The sequence below is a fragment of the Myotis daubentonii genome, chromosome 1 (genome assembly GCF_963259705.1).
Source record: "Myotis daubentonii chromosome 1, mMyoDau2.1, whole genome shotgun sequence".
Taxonomy (NCBI): Eukaryota; Metazoa; Chordata; class Mammalia; order Chiroptera; family Vespertilionidae; genus Myotis; species Myotis daubentonii.
The window spans coordinates 222901297-222922535 of NC_081840.1; the positions used below are offsets into that span (position 1 = coordinate 222901297).

At 45.5% G+C, this 21239-nt stretch overlaps 1 protein-coding gene across 4 annotated transcripts in view; it reads right to left on the reverse strand.

The window, feature by feature from the left end:
• Positions 1–489: 489 nt before the first annotated feature.
• The window catches only part of SLIT2 (slit guidance ligand 2), a 361028-nt gene continuing 340278 nt past the window's right edge, over positions 490–21239 (reverse strand). For all 4 annotated transcript variants that reach the window (XM_059674520.1, XM_059674503.1, XM_059674511.1 and 1 more), the window contains 4 exons: positions 8370–8524; positions 3639–3933; positions 3237–3448; positions 490–2179 (listed from right to left, as the gene is read on the reverse strand). In XM_059674520.1, the coding sequence (XP_059530503.1) occupies positions 1938–2179; positions 3237–3448; positions 3639–3933; positions 8370–8524 (904 nt within the window). In that variant the 3' untranslated portion in view covers positions 490–1937. The remainder of the gene's footprint in view (positions 2180–3236; positions 3449–3638; positions 3934–8369; positions 8525–21239) is intronic.

The following is a 21239-nucleotide window of genomic DNA, read 5'->3' on the forward strand; positions in this document are numbered from 1 at the left end:
GTGTGTGTGTGTGTGTGTGTACACGTGGGTGATCATGATATTTTTACAGGAAAATCAAGAAAGCCTCTTAGGATGATGCTATTTCCCTGTTCTGGATGGGCCTTGCCATTACTAACTCCTCCTGAGAGTGCCCTGGAAGAAAGGGAGTCCTGGTTTCATTGTTTTCCATCTGGTTCCAATTGAGGAAAAAAGAATAAAATAAAAAATACCATTTGTGCTTTACTTAGGTTACACCTTATACTGTTTGGGGGAGAAATGAATGGAATAGGCACTTTTCCTGCTAGCATAGAATGTGTCCTTCTACTCCTCTCTTCCATGTGGTCATTCCCAAGTCCCCAGACTTGACACTATGCTAACTGCAAGCCAACTTCTGACAACAGAAAATACAGGTTCTCTTCTCTGTTCTTACTGAATCACTACGATTAAGGGATTCTTAGGGCCGGGACTCTAAACACTGTGCAATTTCTAAGAAATTCACCAAGCTGTTAATGCAGTAAATATCTGTTTAATTTACAAACATCAGTAGTGTCACTGATATTAGTCTGGAGAAAGACAGAGCACATCCGAATGATACATGTACACCTAATTGTCTTTGTAAAAAGAGCTTTTGGAAAGAAACATCTGCATCTTTACAGGGTACCCTGGGATTCTGAGGAGGGAAGAGCACAGTCCACTATAAATCACTCTCAATTCTACATTATAATTTAGCAGCAAACATGTTAACATGGGAACATTAGGGTCATAAAGGAGCTTTATTGTTTTGGGGGGAAAAAAATCACAGTTCTTGTCATTACAGCCTTTTCTTTTGCCACTCCACTCCCCCAAAGGGCCAAAAGGGTCAAGGACGTATTAATTTGTAACAGATCTACTTCCTAGTGTCAATTGCTACATGCCTTCTCTGTTTTGTGAGGACAGTTGCAGCGGCCACTTTCTGTACAAGGACTGTCTCACTCATAGACTTTACAGGGCTCTGCAGGTGTCCTGAGTGAGGCCAGTAGGTCAGTGACACCCCTGGTCAGATGTCCAAGTAAACAACAGACCAACACATCTTTATCCCCAGATATCACCCTATGTTAGTACTATTGCCAAAAAGATCCTGATTTTTAAGTTTGAAAAAAATGTACAAAAATATCAGGACAATTATAAATTAATATATATTAAAGCATCAAGAAACAGCAAAAGGATGGCCTAACATGTTAAGCACAATGTACTTTGATACAATAAATATTTCTCATGAAAACGGAATACTGTATAGGGCTGTTTAGAACTCATAGAAACAAAAAAAATCATATTACTAATTTATTTATCAATAATCTATTGGGTCTTTATCATCTCCTTTATCGTTTATATTACAAAAAAATTAATACTGGAAAACGGTCGATAAACTTTTGTGTGCTTCTTGTGCTAGCATGCCGACCTGTATAAAAACACGATAACATGTTAGCACCCCCATCCTGTCTCCCACGAGTGGGACCCAGGTCCCGGGGCCTCTATATTTTGCACAAAATATTTCTCATCCATGTGTCCTATCTGCGACTCCTGGGCTCCATCCCTCCGCCTCGCATCCTCACTCACACATGTGCTTGGTCCCCGTGGGCCGCAGTGACTCAGATGCGGGCTCACGGGCCTGTGCTCGGGCCAAGTTCAAGTTCAGGCTCGCGGTTGGCACCCTGGGTATGTGCTTGGTCCCCATCTCTATTCCAATGCCTCCGGGTGACCTCCCTTCCCACTTCTCCGGCGTCGGGGAAGCTGTGGTTCACGCATTTCTATTTTTTTTCCCTTCCAAATGCAGAAAAAAAAGTCTTTATTCTCATAATAAAAATAAGTCTGTTCTGTATCTTACAATATATTTCAAATATTTCCACTAGGAAGCATTCGCGAGTCCAGCGTGGCCCAGCAGGAGACAGCGTCTGCCAAGACAGCAGCCCGGGAGGCGGTTAGGAGGCGCACCTGCTGCAGCCGCACTTGACCACCTTCTCGACCTCCTCCACGAAGGACGACCCGTCCGTGCATTCGAAGGAGTATTTCCGCCGCTTGCTCCGCAGGGGCCCGCAGCACTGGCCGCCCGCGCACCCGCCTCTGCACTCCAGCCGGGACACCTTCTTGGTTGTCTGGCAGGCGGCGTAGCCCTGCTGTTTCTGGTAATAATCTCTGATCCGCTCCCCTTGGCAGGAGACTTCTAGGGAAGAACACAGAGCACCAGCTGTGAGTCATGCAGAGGGAGTGCGCATCCGCCCCGGAGCCAGCAGGGGGCGCCTCTCCTTCCCGTCCCTTCCTGCTATTGTCAGTTATAGGGCATATAGGGACTGGTGGCTTGGCCTGCTGTTCTTAGAAAAAAATGCTTCTTTGGGGCCTTTATTTTCAGTGAATATTATCAGTGTGAGCTGTAACTACTATGGCCACTGGACTGACAAGAAAATTGGGTCCCTAACCCTTTTTTTTTTAATGGCAAAAATGTGCCTCTTCTGTTTTTACACTCCCAGCAGCTGGATCTGTTTACCACAGGGAGACATTTCCGAGAGTATGCGGTTTAATTTATTAGACCTGGGGTTTAACATCATTCAGTCTGTTACTTGATACAAAGAACATTCCACGGATTTCATAAATTACCCCGGTAAGAATGAGTTCAAAAAGAGCCATCTGCTCAGAGCTTCCGTGGGCACGCTCCCCTCGTCTGGTCCCTCTGATACACTCAGCAGCATCTGGGCCAGCTGGAGGCCAGAGCGAGCTGGTCCCACAGACACGAGGGAGGAGAGAGGCGGGCCAGCACCTCAGACCCGCCCCATCCCTCACACCTGCATAATACGCTGGGATAAACCATTCTGATTCTGTCAGAGGTGGTTTTATCCTCAAGCTAGAGCCTCTTTATTAGCTGCCTCTTTGTGCCAGGAGACAAACTGGTAATATATTTGGGTGAGAACATCGGATAAAGGTAAGAAAGGAATCCAGTTAGGTGGGCTGCTACATAAGGCAGAAGGGAGGGTTTTCACAGCAGATCAGCGTGGAAGCAAACAGCCGAGGCGGGTACACTCTTGACCCGGAAGGTTAGGACAGCTCCCCTCTGCTGCCTTCATGACACTGGGAAATCAATCAGCAGCAGCAACTACAAGTCCCGGCCTTCCTGCTCTCACTCCCCCCTCTCTGGCTCACTCCCATTGTCTCCCTTTCTCTCTCTTTTCAAAGACAAGGCCCTCTTGCTTTTCTAAGACGCGGAGGTGCCCAGCTGGTTGGCTTACCTCGGTCACAGCTGTCCCCGGTGTACCCGCTGCTGCACTCGCAGTAGGGCTGCCCCAGGCCCGACAGCCTGCATTTCCCGTGCTTACACCTGATGGCCTGGCAGGGGTTAAACAGGTCCTCCTCTTCGTCACACAGGACGCCCCCGTGGCCCTCCAGGCACTTACAGCTGTAGGAGAAGGCGTTGATGGGCAGGCAGGTGCCATGCACGCATCTGCAGAGAGCAGGAAGGCAGGAATGACGATGCATGAGCAGAGAGGAGGAGGATGGAGGAAATATGAAGGAGAGAGTGTAAGGGGCTGACTCCCTCCGTCCCTCTCTCCCTTCCTCCTCCCCTCCCTTTCCTAGGGTTTGCTTTGAGGATTGCCATATGCATGTCTCACTAACAAGTAGCCCGAACTTACTTATTTCCAAGACAGGGATCATTGGTCCTCTGGTCACAGAGGGGCCCGGTCCACCCTTCCTCACACTCGCAGGTGAAGCCAGACTGGCTGCTGGCCTGGCATGTGCCGTGGGCACACACCTTCTTGTGGCACGGCTCACAGCCGGGCAGAATGCCGGTCTGCATGGGCACCTTGCGGAAGTCCTGCAGCTCGCTGTTGATGTAGAGGTTGCGGATGCAGCCGTGGAAACTGGTGCCATTCTGCCCGGGGGCCTGGCGCAGGGCTGCAGCCACGTTGTTGTTTTTCCCGGGCATGCCTGGGGAGGGACAGCGAGTCAGAGGTCAGGCTCTTTGGGGACTCCTCAGCCATTGACCACCCAGATGCTCTTAGCTCTCCCGCAGGGTGGCAGTGTGTGGGGCACGCCTATAGAAGAGGCTGATGGCATGAGCATCTGGTCCTGTGGTCTCAACCTGGAAGCACTAGGGAATCCCATGGGCTCTTTGAAGAAATACTGTTCCTTGGGAACTCAGCCCAGACCTCCTTGATCCGATTTTCAGGGCAGGGTGGCGAGGAAGAAGAGATGTGTGTTTCTTTTTTCTTTTTTAAAAATTATATTTTTATTTATTTCAGAGAGGAAGAGAGAGGGAGAAAGATAGAAACATCAACGATGAGAGAAAATCACTGATCAGCTGCCTCCTGCATGCTCCACACTGGGGATGGAGCCTGCAACCCGGGCATGTACCCTGACTGGGAATCGAACCATGACCTCCTGGTTCATAGGTTTACAACTCAACCACTGAGTCATACCAGCTGGGAGAGATGTGTGTTCTCTGCTTCTCTTTTTAAAGAAAATACTCTGGGCAATTTTAATGTACAACTAGAGAAAGGACCTAGTTCATTGATGGTCAATCTTCAATTTTTAATATTTGTTTCAAACCAAACCTGACATGAAGGCATACATATATAAAACCTAAAAGCTGAGCTACTGTTCCCAAAAGGCAGGATTGGGAAGGGGGTGGGGTAGTACTCTCTCCCGTCTCCACACTCAACCCCTCTACCTGGACACCCCCCTGGAAGCCTGGAGTTCTACAAAGCAAGGTTAGTAATCTCTGACTAATCCTGCCTCTTAAAGACAAAAGGCCCAAGGCCCAAGGGTCTACTCAGTGCCACCCAGCAGGACTGAGTTAGAGTCAGGCCATGAGATGAACCTCTGCAATCTCTCATCACAGTTCAGTCCATCCAGATTCAGAGGGTGAGAGCTGGGGGTTCACAGTGACTGTGACCCTGGTCCTGCCAAATTCTAAGCTAGCAACTAATTCAGGTCACCACCGGTAACATCCGGAGCACAGCCGTGGATGCCAGGGCCTCAGACACTCGCCATGCTTCCTGTCAGGACAGCACCTCATTCACATCATTGTTTTTCTTGCTAATTGAGAGGGAAACCATCCTATTCCAAGACATCAGAAATACAAAAGAAATTCCTCCAAACACAGAATTAGCAATCTCTGTATATATTCATTCCACTAGTGATAGTCATGGAGTAACCCACATTTGGCAACACTGAGGAATCTTTCCACGGCCTAAGCCAGACCCAGAAATAGCTCCTGGATGAGATCCCACAGGAGGCAACTGTCCAGGTTGCGGTGGGAGAAGGGGAGGATGGTGGAGGCTTGCAGAGAAGCTGATTTCCTGCTGGCTGTTCATGTCCTCCTTGTGCCTGGACTCTGAGCTTCTGGCTGGAGGGTTCAAGAGGGGAAAGCCCTGGCTCTCACTTTCTAGGGGGTTCAAATGGTTACAATGACCAAGAACCTGAGTACTCCCTGGGCCCTGCCTCATGGCATCATCATCTTTCCCATTCAAAGGAGCCAGAGTCAGACAGCTAAGTGCACAGCATCACAAGGCTAGAGGTCGAAGTCTCTATTGGTGGTTCTGGGTGCACTTGGGCTGGTCTAGGGCTTGGTTTTCTCATCTACAACATGAATGGATGGACTGAAACAGTTTTTTCCAAGCTGGTCATACATAAGAGCCACCAGAAGCGCATGCCCGGAAGGCGGGGCCTGACCCCTTTCTCTCCCCTCCCTGGGATTCTGACTCAGCAGGAAGGTGTGTCATGCAGGGATTTAAATGTTAACCTGCTACTCAGGTGATTCTGATGCAGGTGCCTCCCCATCACACTTTGATGGGTACTCAACTATGCACTTGGCTTGAAGTTCCATGAGTTCAGGCTTTTAGTTGATGTCCATCTGGCCTTGGAGACTGGGCTGCAGTGTAGAGCCAGGTCAGAAGGATGAAGCCTGCCATTTCCAGCAGAGGACCATGACAGGAAGTTCCTTGCTCTGGGGTAAGTTCTTCTAATTTATCTGTCCATCACATATGTGTGGATTTTAATGTCCATATGTGCATGTGCTAAGGTTAAATTACTGACTGGTGATGTTCCTCAGCAGGGACAATTAGGAAGTGTGTTCCTTTTATTCCCAAAGCTAACAATGGTAAAAAGTCCAGCTTTGATCATAGTAAATTGTAAATGCTGATCCATCATACATGTATTTACTTTCAATAGGACATGATACAATGAAGAAGTATTCTGAGTCAACCGTTTGCATACCTGCCACAGTTCTGATTAGGGAACTAGGTCTTAAATGATAAGCAGAAGTAGATCCCTGTGTTGTTTTAGCCTTTCTTCCATGCCATGGGCTATAGCTGGAGGTCAATCAATTTATCAGTCAACCGATAACTTAGTAGACGGTTTTAGCCTTAATAAACTCTACATGTTTTAAAATGACAACAAAAGGGATCAAGTGTCAAAGCTGACGTCCTCTGTGGCATTAGGAGATTGTGACACACGGAGGGGTCTTTATGTGCAGGTCTTAACTATTGTTTTTTAATCCCATCAAACAATGCTACATGTTCTGATTGATTATTATACAGAAAAGCGTAAAGATTACACTGTTTTGTATTGAACAAGGTCTATATCATGGGTAACTGATGACCCAAGGCAAGGTAAAGCTGCCTCCCTCTTTTGATAGACAGTGTTCCTGCACAGGGCCCAAGGCATGGTGTCATCTTTGAGGTGTGTCCCTATTTCCAAACCGGGAGAGAGAGGACAGCTTGTTTACCCTGGCTCTCCTTGGCTAACCCGGTCCTCCTGGCTTGGCCATGGAGCATTCAAGGCTGCGGTTCTACCATCGCCTTGTGTTTCTTTCATCTGAATTACCCTTGCACTCCCTAAAGTCTCTGAGGAATAAGACTGTCAAAGAAGCATTGTGTTGGGCACATAGCATGTGCTTAGTAAATATGATTTCTCTCCCATCTCAGGTACCTCTGTGACTTGCCTTGTCCATCCCAAGGCAACAGCTGTTAACTGTAGTCCAGGTCAAAGGGAAGGCTCTGTCTTTTAATGAACCTCATAGTTGTGATTCCTATGAAGCAACTACATCAGTCAACTTGCTGTGCAGACTTAACAGGTGAGACATTTGATTATTTGAAAATGTGCCTGCCTTCCCCACGCCTGTGGGCACAGAAGAGATTCTTTCTCAACTCCAGATCTCTGACAAATGTAATAACTTAGTTTGTAGAACATGGGAGATGCTCAATAAATATTTACAGAATGGGACCAAAGACTTTTAACTTTCTATCTAAGTGCTAAGATTTTCTATTGCAGAAATTATTAAAAACAAAAGTGTTCTGGACGTTCAGCACAATTCCAAACAAAGCTTTCCAGGAAGGGTTTGAGGGGTTGAGGACATTGTGCAGCAGCCAACGGTACTACTATTTTGAAGGGAATGAGGCGAACTTCGTGAAATTACCTGTCATGGTGGAGAAATCAGTTACATTGACCTGTTGAAAAGCTTAGCTTACTTATCTGTAAAGTAATTTTATCAGTCAAGCCACCTCACTCAACCCAATGTGATTTCATTCAGTTCAACATCACATGCTCCTTTGCCTGAAATTTGAAATTCTATGTCTTCAATTTATATTGGCTCCTCCAGATAGAGGCAAGAGTGGAAGCTCTCTCTTTTGTGGATCCTCTCCTCTGGGCTCCTTCAGAATTTTGCTGATACTTCCTTCCTCACCTATTTACTCATCTGACTTCTTCTTGCTTAAAATAAAAGTCCAGAGTCTTTGTCACTCAAAGCCCAAATCATCTGCCTTCCCAACCCTCTCTCTTGTTCACCCACATTAAGGTAACAGCTAAACAAAAATACTTTTCATTATCCCAATGCAATTTGTACATTTAACTCATTCATTTGTTCATTCATTCATTCATTCAATTTCATTAGTAATTATCCTGTCATCTGATGAGTTAGCCACTGGTGGCCCAGACATTCCAGCATGGTAATATGTTCACCTCCTCAAGGGAGCTGGGGTGAGGTCATGCACTCCACACTGTGCATCAAACCTGTTTTGTCATTTTTTTCATTGTCTGATTTGTCCTCTCACCACTTCCTTTTTCTATAGACCAGATTAAATAATAAGATGAATTTCTATAATGTGTAAATCACCTAGCATGTGATAGACAGAAAGAAATACCAATGTTCTTCTCCACCCAATGACCCATTTAGTTAAAACCAGAGCTGGGATTACAAATGGTTCCTTAACAGCTTATTTGGGCTCTTTCTTTTCTATCCTTGCTGTCTTTCAGGGATGGAGCAGTACTGGTCAATGACCATGGGACCAGGCGCCAACAACTTCAGAATCAGACTTTGATGACAATCACACATCAGAACCCACTGGATTTGGAAGAGTGCTTACCTCCTACATAGAGTGGGGAGTCAAAATTCAGAGTGGACTGCTTTGACAAGTTGGTGATGATTTTGGGGCTCCCTCCATCCACGGAGAGGGAGAGACTCTGGTCCAGGGCAAGTAGCTCCACAATGTGAAAGTTTCCATCATTGATCGTCTCCACGCTACACACAAACAGACAAAAACAAAACTTAGATGGTGCCTCCATGTTCTTCATATTAAAGAAAAGAAGTTATAATACAAATCCAATAAACACTTCGTGGGAGAACATACTCCTATCTAACATGAATAAAGATAAAAAACATTGGTTGATTTAAAAATAAAATATATGTTCAAGGTGATAAAATTTCTATTCCTAGCCAAGATAGAAGCTTGTTCTTCCATTGGGAGAAGTGGAAATGAGTACATTTTATCATTATCCAGTCATTTTCTCCTAATATACAGAAATTAAAAAGATACTTGATGTATTTGATTTAAAATGCCACAAACGTTCCATTTACAAGACAAGGAACCTACACCTGCGTCAGATACCTCCTACATACGCTAATGTTAGGAAATAATTGCCTCTGCTCTCTTCAATCTGCACATAAGACATTAGAATCAAACATACACATGAATACAGGAAGAACCAAGGTGGTAGGATCACTGTACTTTAAAAAGTGCTTATATTGATTGTTATAGAGAGGGGAAGTGAGAGGGATAGAGAGAGAGAAACATCAATGATGAGAATCATTGATCAGCAGCCTCCTGCACGCCCCCTACTGGGGATCAAGCCCACAACCTGGGCATGTGCCCTGACTAGGAATTGAACCAGTGACCTCTTGGTTCATAGATCAATATTCAACCACTGAGCCACATTGACTGGGCTGCACTTTTTAAAATGTGTTAATTGATGATATACTCTTACTTTCTTTGCAGTTTTCAGAAGGCCACCCATCAAATGATGCTCCTGGGAAGAAATCTACGTTTAGTGAAGAGGAGGGAATGCAGATTAAACAGAAAGCATGACATAGTTGTATCTAGAAGTCCAGTGCTGACAGTGGCTCTTCAGTTTCTCTTCTATAACTTTGTAGGGCTGGGTCCAGCAATTGTTCCAACAAGTTTGAGGGGGCTTATGAAAAGTCCCAAAATGGTTAAAAACTGAGGTCAATGAACCGTGAGGATTGGGAATAGGATGAACTTGGGTGCGATCAGTACGCAGGTGCTGTGTGGCTGTGAAGTGGGGCTGTACATCTCACAGGAGTCCTGCAGTCAGCAAAGATGAGAACAGGACCCACAAAGAAAACAGGATCAAGGCACAGTGCATGTTGGGAAGATACTCACCTTTCAGTATAGATGCAAAAGAGGGCATAATGCGAATTGGACCCAAAAGTAAATAGCGAATATTACAGAATTAATATAATAGTGTTTTGACTGCAAAGAATTTTTTTTAAAAGGCTCAAAAATGGAAATATCAGAGCATATGTTAGAGAGATTGTGAATACCGAATATTCTCTACACAAGGTGTTTCCTTAAATTCCCAGGAGCTGATATTTAGATTTGCTAACAGGTCAAGCCTGGGAAATAACAGAAGAATGTATTGACATTTCTGCTCAATGCTTCTCACCACAGAAGTCTAATCTTTTCCTTTCTTTTTTCCTGCATTAAAATAGATTTTGTGATTTGACAACAATATAAAGCATTTTGCAGAACTGTGAAAACACCTGAAGTTCTCTATTTTAAGTGCTTAAAGGAGCCCCTGTGTACAGGGATCTTTGATAACCTGTCTCAAATGTCATCTTTCAAAAATGTTAGATATAAAAATCAATATTTTTGCCTTCTACACATTTATTATCCCACTAAAATAAACATTTAAAAATGCTATATGAGGACATTGTTTTCTAAATAAATTTGGATTGCAACTCTTAGTGGTCTTAAATATGACGGTTTTCTAAGGGGATATGCTGAGTAGAAATATCAACTAGTGTTTAAGCATACAGATTTTGATGTCAGGTAAACCTGGATTTAAATCCAGGTCTTGAATTTATTAAATTTTTGACTTTAGATAAGTTACTTAATTGCCAATAAATTTCAGTTTTCTCTTCAGTAAAAGTTAGTAAATATTTATCCCTCTTATAATTAACTAGGGGCCCGGTGCATGAAATTCGTGCACTGGGTGTGTGTGGGGGGGGAGTGTCCCTCAGCCCAGCCTGCCCCCTCTCACATACTGGGAGCCCTCAGGCGTTGACCCCCATCACCCTCCAATCGCAGGATCAGCCCCTTGCCCAGGCCTGACGCCTCTGACAGAGGTGTCAGGCCTGGGCAGGGGACCCTCATTTCCCCCCATCACTGGTTCTGCCCCCAGCCCAGGCCTGATGCCTCAGCCAGAGGCGTAGCCCCCCATCACCCTCCGATCGCCTGATTGACCCCTTGCCCAGGCCTGACGCCTCCGCCAGAGGTGTCAGGCTTGGACAGGGAACCCCCATCTCCCCCCGATCACTGGCTCTGGCCCCCGCCCAGGCCTGAGGCCTCTGGCCCAGGAATCATGCCTGGGCAGGGGACCCCCATCTGCCTCTGATCGCTTGCTCCACCCCCCGCCCAAGCCTGACGCCTCTGACCCAGGCTTCAGGCCTGGGCAAGGGGACCATCATATCCCCCCAATCCCCGGCTCAGCCCCCCGCCCAGGCCTGATGCCTCGGCCAGAGGAGTTGACCCTCATCACCCTCCGATCACCAATCACCAGATCGGCCCCTTGACCAGGCCTGAGGCCTCCAGCAGAGGTGTCAGGCCTGGGCAGGGGACCCCCAGCGCCCTGCAGTTGCAGGCTCCGCCCCTGCCCAGGCCTAATGCCTCTGGCTGAGGAGTCCGGCTCGGGCAGCGGGGACCCGCAGCTGCAGCGGCCCCACGATCGTGGGCTCTGCTTTAGGCCCAGGCAAGGGACCCCTAGCTCCTGGGACTGCCAGCTTCGACCGTGCCCAGCTCCCATCGCTGGCTCCACCCCTACTTCCTGCTATCACTGGCCAGGGCGGAAAAGGCACCTGATTCTCCGATCATGGCTGGGGGGCAGGGCAAAGGCGGCCCCAGGGCCGCCTTTGCCCTGCCCCCCAGCTCTTAGCTCCCCCCTGGGTTTCCGATCACTGTCAGTGGCAGGGGGCTTCTTCCTGCTTTCCCTTTCGCCTCCCTGCATTGTGCCTACATATGCAAATTAACCGCCATCTTGTTGGCAGTTAACTGCCAATCTTAGTTGGCAGTTAACTGCCAATCATAGTTGTCAGTTAATTTGCATATAGCCCTGATTAGCCAATGAAAAGGGTATCGTAGTACGCCAATTACCATTTTTCTCTTTTATTAGTGTAGATGGGAGGTCTATAGAGAATGATTTTTTTTAATGCAGAGCAAAGCATCCAGCATATGGAAAGAGCAAAGTTAAATGTTAGATATTAGTATCGTCTAGACCAGGGGTCCTCAAACTTTTTAAACAGGGGGCCAGTTCACTGTCCCTCAGACCGTTGGAGGGCCGGACTATAGTTTTTTAAAAAAATATGAACAAATTCCTATGCACACTGCACATATCTTATTTTGAAGTAAAAAAACAAAACGGGAACAAATACACTATTTGTATTTGCATGTGGCCCGCGGGCCGTAGTTTGAGGACCCCTGGTCTAGACTAATAAAAGGGTAATATGCTAGTTAGACCAGGTCAGCTGGCCATCTTCCAGATGTCCAACTTTCTTCTGGACAAAGCCATGGTGGTGGGGGCCGAGGCAGAGGCAGTTAGGGGTGAGATCAGGCTGGCAGGGCAGAGCAGTTAGGGGCGAGATCAAGCTCACAGGGGGTTAGGGGCGATCAGGCCGGCAGGGGAGGGCAGTTGGGGGTGACCAGGCCAGCAGGGGAGGGCATTTGGGGGTGAGATCAGGCCAGCAAAGGAGGGCTGTTGGGGGTGACCAGGCCAACAGGGGAGGGCCATTGGGGTGACCAGGCCAGCAAGGGAGGGCAGTTGGGGGCAACCAGGCCAGTAGGACAGGGCGGTTGGGGGCACGACCAGGCCAGCAGGGGAGGGCAGTTGGGTGCGAGATCAGGCTGGCAGGGCAGGACAGGGCAGTTGGGGGCAACCTGGCCAGCAGGGGAGGGCAGTTGGGGGCAATCAGACCAGCAGGGGAGCAGTTAGGGGGCGATCAGGCTGGCAGGCAGGAGTGGTTAGGGGCAATCAGGCAGGCAGGCAGGTGAGGGGTTAGGAGCCAGTGATCCCAGATTGTGAGAGGGATGTCTGACTGCCCAAGGGATCTGACCTAAAGCAGCAGTTGGACATCCCCTGAAGGGTCCCAGATTGGAGAGGGTGCAGGCCGGGTTGAAGGACACCCCCCCCCCCGCCCCGTGCACGAATTTCATGCACTGGGCCTCTAGTATCAGTATATAAATAATGCCATGCTATGTCAGAGTTTTCTTCAGAAAGAAACTAGTTCAGTTTCATTTTTAATAATAATTTTAAGATTAAAAGACTGGCAAAAACACAGCAGCTTGTTTGGGGGCATATCTTGTTCAAGTTACTAAAAGTTTTAAGTAAAACATTAAAATAAAGATATACATAGAGAAAGTAGTGGTCAATCACTTTTTCCTTTGTGATCATATGCAACTCTCAAAATGGTTTTCTATCAATGTTCTATGAACACTGACCTTAATTATTGTAAAAATAAGCCCAATGTACTGGGGAATGGGTTCTGGGTCACATGAGTTTTAGACAATCAATCCAGGCTTGTCATCGTCAATGGTGGTGTTTGCTATAGTACAACTGAGTATGCAACCTTAAAGCAGGAGCCATGTATTACTTATTTCTTTACTCTTTAATGTATCCAGTAGAGTGTCTGTTATATAGTAGATGCTCAATAAATATATGTTATGTAAGTAAAATGTGAGGGAGTTGTATTAGGCATAACATATATAATTTTTTAGTAATACTAATGAGATTATAGTTACACATAGTCTTGAGACTTCAAGCAATCTTCAGGAAGGACATCTAAACAATGCATTTTAAAATATCTGATTTTTCAGGGGCCATATCCTGAAGGACAATGCTGGGAGATAAACCTTGTTCAACTTGTCCTAGGTCTCATTAGATTTGTGACACTGGGTTTGTGACACAGGTAGTTTTCCTCTGCTTTATCTTCCTCATCAGGGAAATGTGATTGATAAGACCAAAGAAATATATAGCACATACTATGAGCCAGGTTCTGCCCTAAGAACTTTACATGTATTGACTCATTTGATACTCATAACAACTCTAAGGCTTGGGCACCTAGGGTATTCAAGGTGGCACAGCCTGTGGCCAAACGAATTTGAAGCCAGGTTGCCGGGTTATAGAGTGTGTGCTTCTAATTATTATGCGTCACTTTTACAAAGAAAAGACAACACACCTAGAGTACCTAGTACTATACAATCAACGTGTATAAATGATTTCTTTCCCAAATAGCCCAGGAATGAAGTTCTATGGAAAACGACCTCATATGATGGTTGCCAACTTGTACATTTACTAAAAATCAAGAATTGTAAAAAAAATATGCCATAATCTTATCATGAGAGTCTGAAGGCTATGAGAAGGCATCTGAAGTGTATAGACATGAAACCTGGATTTGGATTCAATTTTCCCAATTATAAAATTCAGACTATGTTTCTCTCCTCCCGAAAGCTTTGTGTCAAAGCTGATCATTCTAGAACTTGGCAAAAGTTATCACTGAGCTGAATTCCATTTCTTTTCCGATGAAGGCCACACTCTGGCCTTTTAACAGATGTGTTGTGAATTTAATATTTTTATTTTAATATATGTTTATTGTTGATAGTATTATAGATATCCCCCCTCTTTCTTCCTTCCCTCCCTCCTCCCAGCCCCTAACAGCCCCAGATCTTCACTACCCTATTGCCCATGTCCATGGGCTATGCCTATCTACACTAATAAAAGAGAAACATGGTAATTGGCATACGACCACTACCCTTCCCATTGGCTAATCAGGGAGATATGCAAATTAACTGTCAGCCAAGATGGCAGCCGGCAGCCAGGCAGCTTGAAACTAACATGAGGCTTGCTTGCTTCAGTGACGGAGGGCTCCAACGTTTCCCGCCTGCCGCTGCAGGCCTCTGAGCCTATGTTTGTTTCAAACATTGTAACAAATACAGATGCTAAACAAAACCCCAGAAACCAGCTTTCAGCCGGCTGGGATCTCAGAGCTGGAGTTGATACAGAGTTTCGAGAACCGAAACAAACCAGATACCTGCTTTCAGGAGCGGAGGCCTAAGAGCTGGAGCCTCAGAGCTAAAGCTGGCCCAGAATAAAAAAAGAAAAAGAAAAAAAGGAACAGTTCGGAGCTTCAGTCCCAGCCTGAAAACAGCCCTCAGCCTCTCACCCAGACTGGCCAGGCACCCCAGTGGGGACCCCCACCCTGAAGGGTGTGTGACCAGCTGCAAACAGCCATCATCCCCTCATCCAGGCTGGCCAGGCACCCCAGTGGGGACCCCCACCCTGATGCAGGACACCCTTCAGGGCAAACCAGCCGGCCCCCACCCGTGCACCAGACCTCTATTCTATAGAGTAAAAGGGTAATATACCTCCCAGCACTGGGATCAGCGTGACAGGGGGCAGCGCCCAAACCCCCTGATCGCCCTGCGGCTCTGTGTGTGACAGGGGAAGGCGCCCCAACCCCCTGATCAGCCCTGCTCTGTGGGTGATAGAGGGCGGCGCCCCAACAAACCCCCCCCCCCCACGGGCCCTGCTCTGTGTGTGATGGGGTAGAGCCATAACCTCCCCATCGGCCCTGCCCTGAGTGTGGCAGTGGCGACGCCCCAACCCCCTGATCGGCCCTGCTCTGTGTGTGATGGGGTAGAGCCATAACCTCCCCATCGGCCCTGCCCTGAGTGTGGCAGTGGTGGCGCCCCAAACCCCTGATTGGCCCTGCTCTGTGGGTGATAGTGGGCGGCGCCCCAACCCCCTGATCCGCCCTGCTCTGTGTGTGATAGGGGGCGGTGTGCCAACTCCCCTATCGGCCCTACTCTGTGCGTGACAGGGGGGAGCTCCCCAACCCCCGGATGGGCCCTGCTCTGTGCGTGACAGGGGGCAGCACCCCAACCCCCTGATGGGCCCTGCTCTGTGCGTGACGGGGGGGGGGAGCTCCCCAACCCCCGGATGGGCCCTGTTCTGTGCGTGACAGGGGGCAGCACCCCAACCCCCTGATGGGCCCTGCTCTGTGCGTGATGTGGGGGGGGAGCTCCCCAACCCCCTGATTGGCCCTGCTCTGTGCGTGACAGGGGGTGGCGCCACAACCTCCCCATCGACTCTACCTTGAGTGTGACAGGGGGTGGTGCCCCAACCCCCTAATTGGCCCTACCCTGAGCGTGACTGAGGGTGGCATCGCAACCTCCCGATCCACCCTGCTCTGTGCATGACAGGGGGCGGCGCCCCAACTCCCCAATTGGCCCTGCTCTGAGCCCAACCAGGGGCTGCACGTAGGGATTGGGCCTGCCCTCTGCCACCCGGGAGCAGGCCTAAGGGGACCTTATCTCCTGAGAGGTCCCAGACTGCGGCGAGAGGGCACAGGCCGGGCTGAGGGACTCCCCGCCCCCCACCCCACCCCCGTGCACAAATTTTTGTGCACCGGGCCTCTAGTTAGTATATAAGTTCTTTGGTTTATCTCTTCTTGTCCCCGCAACCGCACATTGAGGTATGTCAGTCTGTTCTATGCCTCCATTCTTTGGGTCTTATTTTGTTGGTCAATTCATTTTGCTCAGCGATCCCACTTCTGGGAATACTAGTATATCCTAATATTTTTAGATTCTTTGTTTTCTAAGGTGGCATTGTGGGGATAGGGCCTGGGGCGGATATGTGAGAGCTAAGAGTATTCTAAACTGGTGTTTCACGCTGTCCTGTAAAGCATACCCTAAACTGGGGAAGGACCAGGAATGCCCTTTTAAAATAAGGCAGTGTCCGACACTGCAGTTGTTACACAATAAAACATCCATCATCGATTTTACCGTCTATCACAGTCATCGTCTACCTACCCACTTGCAACGCACAGGTCCCTCTGCGTTCTGACAAGTATTGATAAACTCTCTCACTGCCCCCTCGGGAACTATATATCTGATGACTCACAGAAGTCACAAGTGAACCACTTAACATCGAGCCTTTCCACTGGGAACATAAATTGCATTTATTACCATTATTATGTAATTCCGTTTTGCTATACTCATCTGTTACCTGACATTTTCTATTTTTGCATTCCTAAATGGATGTATGAAAACAAAGCAGTTACTCAACTGTGTCTTGTGGTCTGCTACAGAGAAAGAGTTTAAGAACTTGGGGCTTAAGAGAACAGAGGCTCTAACCTGTCTCAGATTTTTCTAATTTATGTAGGACACACTAACAGTGACTTTCATATTTCTATCTCCACCATAAATCTTGAGTTATTTCAGTAACTGAATAAAGATAAATAGTTCATTTGGCTTATGCAAGGTCCAGCTTTTTGCTTTAAAAATTTAAAGTATCTGTTGGCACATTCTGTGCAATTAAATAGGGATAAAAAAACAGACAAATTCAACTGGTCACCTCATTTTGATATCTCTTGGCTGAAGATGCTTCAACTGTATGGTGGGAGGGTAATAAAAATTCCCCTGCCTATCTGTTTAAATCAAAAGGAATGTCCGGGCCAAAGGGGATCAAAGGTATTTATGTATATGCATAAGAGTTTTCACAGGGACATTTTATAAAATAATGAATTTATCAAGTAAAGCTATATTTTACCCAGTACTTCAGAGGCAAATTATCTAATTAAAATGCACTAAAATAGAAAGTGAATTCTGCCTTCAGTCAGAGCCCCATGTAAGACAATAACATTTGCACTTGGGTATTTATTCTTTAGCATCTGGATACTGAGCATGAAGAGCATCCATAAACCACAATCATTATGCACCTACTATGTGCCTATCACTATACTAGGAGCTTTGCACTCATTACTTACAATTCTCCCAATCACACATGAAAAGCAGATCTAATTCCAATTGCTCAGATGAGAAAATGTAAATACATAGAGGTGCAGTAACCTGTTCAAAGTTATAAAGTTGGTAAAAAGTGGTGTCTTCCCCCATGTTATATCGAGAAGGGCCGAGTTTTATCTTGGAAATGAGAAGACCATATTGATTCTGTTTCTCCAATGAGAACCAATTTTTTATTATTATTATTATTATTATTATTATTATTATATTTTTTAAGCCAAGCCAGTAAGTTGCCTAACTCAGAGCCTGTGCACTGAACCAAGCCTGAGAGCCGGAGGGGAAATTCCCCGGAAGGTGTATGCGTTCCTTAACTACTGAAGCCAATTAATGCATGGTACAATCCTGTGCTTCTGTGAGCTATTTATTTGATTTCCTAGATTTTAAAAAGTTGACCATGTTTTCAAAGAAGCTGTCTGGTTTGGAAAATGACATTAATTTGAATCTAAAAAACAAGGCATGCCATTTTTATTAAAATGTTTAAAGTTTCTATCGAGATGACAACAGTCACTGTGAAAGGCAATAAATTATCAGCCTGCTTGAGAGAAAAATGAATTACTCCGTTTCTGTCCAAGGGATTACTGCTGATGGTAGTTTTAAGTTTAGGCTGTCATTCATTCATTCATTCATTCACTAATTCATTCATTTACTAATTTGTTCATTCACTTATTCATTCATGGCACTATTGCCAAGTCCCTTTTGATGCTATTCTCTAAGCAGTTTAAAAATTAGGCTACGTGTGATGTTCTACATTCATTCACTCGTTAGGCAGTTCATGTCATCTCTGCTGATTGGATCCCTTGGACAGCAGGGATCTAATGTTGGCGAATGTCAATGACTAGCTCTCTGCAGTCAAATGCTCTACCACTGAGCTATACCCCCTATGACCAGCTCTCTGAAACAAGAAAAAGAACCTGGATGTTTAGGGATTTCTGTGGTGGAAATACTCTCCACATGGCTGATTTCAAGGCCAACATCAAGCATGATGTCATGGAACTCAGATATGAGAAGAGATGCACATTCAGAGCTTTTATAAGATTGGTTCTGAAATCATGGTTCCTGGATGAGAGTATCACTTGGGAACTTAGAGAAACAAAAGCTGGGGAACATATCTGAGATGTGAGTCAGGAGCTAGAGGTGGAGCCCAGGAATATGCATTTTAACATACTTTTCAGGTGATTCTGATGCACACTGTTTGAAAACAATTGCTCTACACCACTGCCTGCATGTCTGGCCCTGTTAGCAGTAAGTGTGTCTACAAGAAACCACAACCTTTTGAAATCAGATGTAAAAAATAAAATGAGCCCTGGCTGGTGTTTCTCAGTGGTTAGAGTGTTGGCCCATGAACCAAAGGATTGTGGGTATGATACAAGTCAAGGACATGTACCTGGGTTGCAGGATCCCCACCCTGGCTGGGACGTATGTGGGAGGCAATCAATTTATGTGGCTCTCTTGTATCATTGTTTCTCTCTCCTTTCCCCCTCCCTTCTACTCTCTCTAAAATCAATGGGGGAAAAAAATCCTCCAGTGAGGATTAACAACAAAAGAAAAGGAAATAAAATGATGAAACGTGCATGCCACTTTAGTCCTAATGGGAAAGAAATAATCACTATATCTTGGGTTTTCTGAATCACACTTAAAGCAATGTTAACTATTCCCTCTAGACACAATTCTGTGAGATAATGGTTCTCATACAGATTCATTTGAGACAGTAACTGACATCTAAAATGAAACTTTTTAAAGCAAAAATTACTCTACAGAAACAATAACTTAACATGTGGTTATGTTCCCCTAATTTTGTCAGATTTCATTTTACTAAAATAAAATCCATTTCCATCAACATTGAAAAGAAACCATGCAACTGCAAAGATGCACCTGTTGCACAAAATCATTCCTTTGTGCGATGTTCCAACAGCACATTAAATAACGCACAATTTGAAGAAAAGTTTACCATAGTCATCTTTTACAACATCAAATTACACAGTTAAACTGAACAAATTCTCTAAGGTAAGAATACATAAAAATACCTCTCATTAAAACAGCAGGGTAGTGTACTTCTCTAATGTCAGCTAACATGGAGACACATTCAATTTTGAAAATTTAATTTAACTCAACAAAATATGTATTAAGCAACAGGGCTGTTGCTGGGTTTTGCTATAAAGATGGGGAACGAATACCTTTCATCAAAGTTCACATCCTAGTTGTCTGAGCAAGGTCAGAAGTATTTGGATAAATGCCAGAAATTAGTAGGAGCACAATTAAGACTTGAGACCAATTTCAAGTTGAAGGTAAAGGAAGGAAAAAAAAAGATTAATAGTAACTCCACTACATCTAAATATATATTCCCGGGAAACTTGTACTGCCTCTCAATGAAGTTAGGATCATGACAGGGACCCAGGTTTGGGTGAAGCAAAGGAAATGAACCCAGTTTTGGATACTCCAAAATGATAATCCCAATAGCTATCATTTTTACTATTTGGCATGTATTGTTCTAAATATTTTACATGTATCAAATCATAAAATTCTTACCACAGTCCCACAGAGACAGAACTCTGATAGGTTATCACCATTTACCAGGTGAGGCCCAGAGTGCTTAAGCCATATGCTCAAGATACACAGGTAACAGACAGCAGAGCTGGGACTGGAATTAAGTCACACTGTCTTTAGAGCACCTGCTCTTTTTGATTACTTCAATTTTCAGTTTGAGCAAACATTCAAATAGTTCAAAAACCCAAATGATATCGAACGGTATTCACATACAAGTGTTGCTTCCAACCAACCGTTTCCTCTCTTCCCTAGTTTGTCTATGCAAATGCATGGAGATAGAAATACAAAAATTCACCCATGTTTGACACTGTTTCTGCCTTATTTTTTTTATCCCCTTTGAACTGAGCAATAGACCTTGGAAACCTTCCAATGTAATACATAGAGAACCTCCTCATTCCCTCCCTCCCTTCCTTTTCTTTTTAACAGTGCATTCCATTTTGTGAATGTACTGTACATAGTTTACTTAGATAAAAACTAGGTTGCTTCCTAACCTTTGTCTTTACAGCCAATGCCACAGCAAATTACCCAACACACATGTTATTTCTATGTCTTCAGCTATATTTGTAGGAACAATTTCCAGAAGTGGGATTTTATAGGTTAGAGAGTAAATATAGTTGTAATTTTGATAGATATTTTCAAAATGCTCTCCATAGAAACTGTAAACAAGCTATACTTCTAGTGTTAATGTATAAGGATTGAGGGTACACTTTTAACTCCTCTGCTACACCCCAGAAAGAGCTACCAGGAAAATTTTCCTGTATTGCTACTAGGTAGATGAGAATGAAGACAATGAAAATGGGGAGTGAGGACAGCACTGAGTTTACAATTCAATATTCAGAAAAACCTTATAGGGAAGATGCTACATTATTTACAGAAATGAGTTCTGAGGTACAGAAAATTGCCTGAGTTTATATCCTAGTAATTGGCCAAGTCTAGATCTGAACACACATCTTAGGCACTATGATTCTTACCTGTCAAATACTAGGGTGTTAAAATAATTTAATTGTTCCCTGTGGTCTCTATTATACAAAACCAAATTTCTATTAAAAATTGGAAAATTGATATGTGCATATTATATCTATACTAATAAAAGCCTAGGTGGCCCTCGTGCATGACGCCGCCACAAGATAGCTGCCACAAGATGGCCACGTGCACAGCGGAGGTGGGGCTTGGCAGCCGCTCCACACAGCGAGGCCTGGGGGTCCTGCGGCTCTGCTCGGAGGAGGCCGGTCCTGGTGTCTCTGCCACCTTGCGTGGAGGAGGCGGGTCGTGGCAGGGGAGGGCAGTTGTGGGCGATCAGGCCAGCAGGGGAGGGCAGTTGTG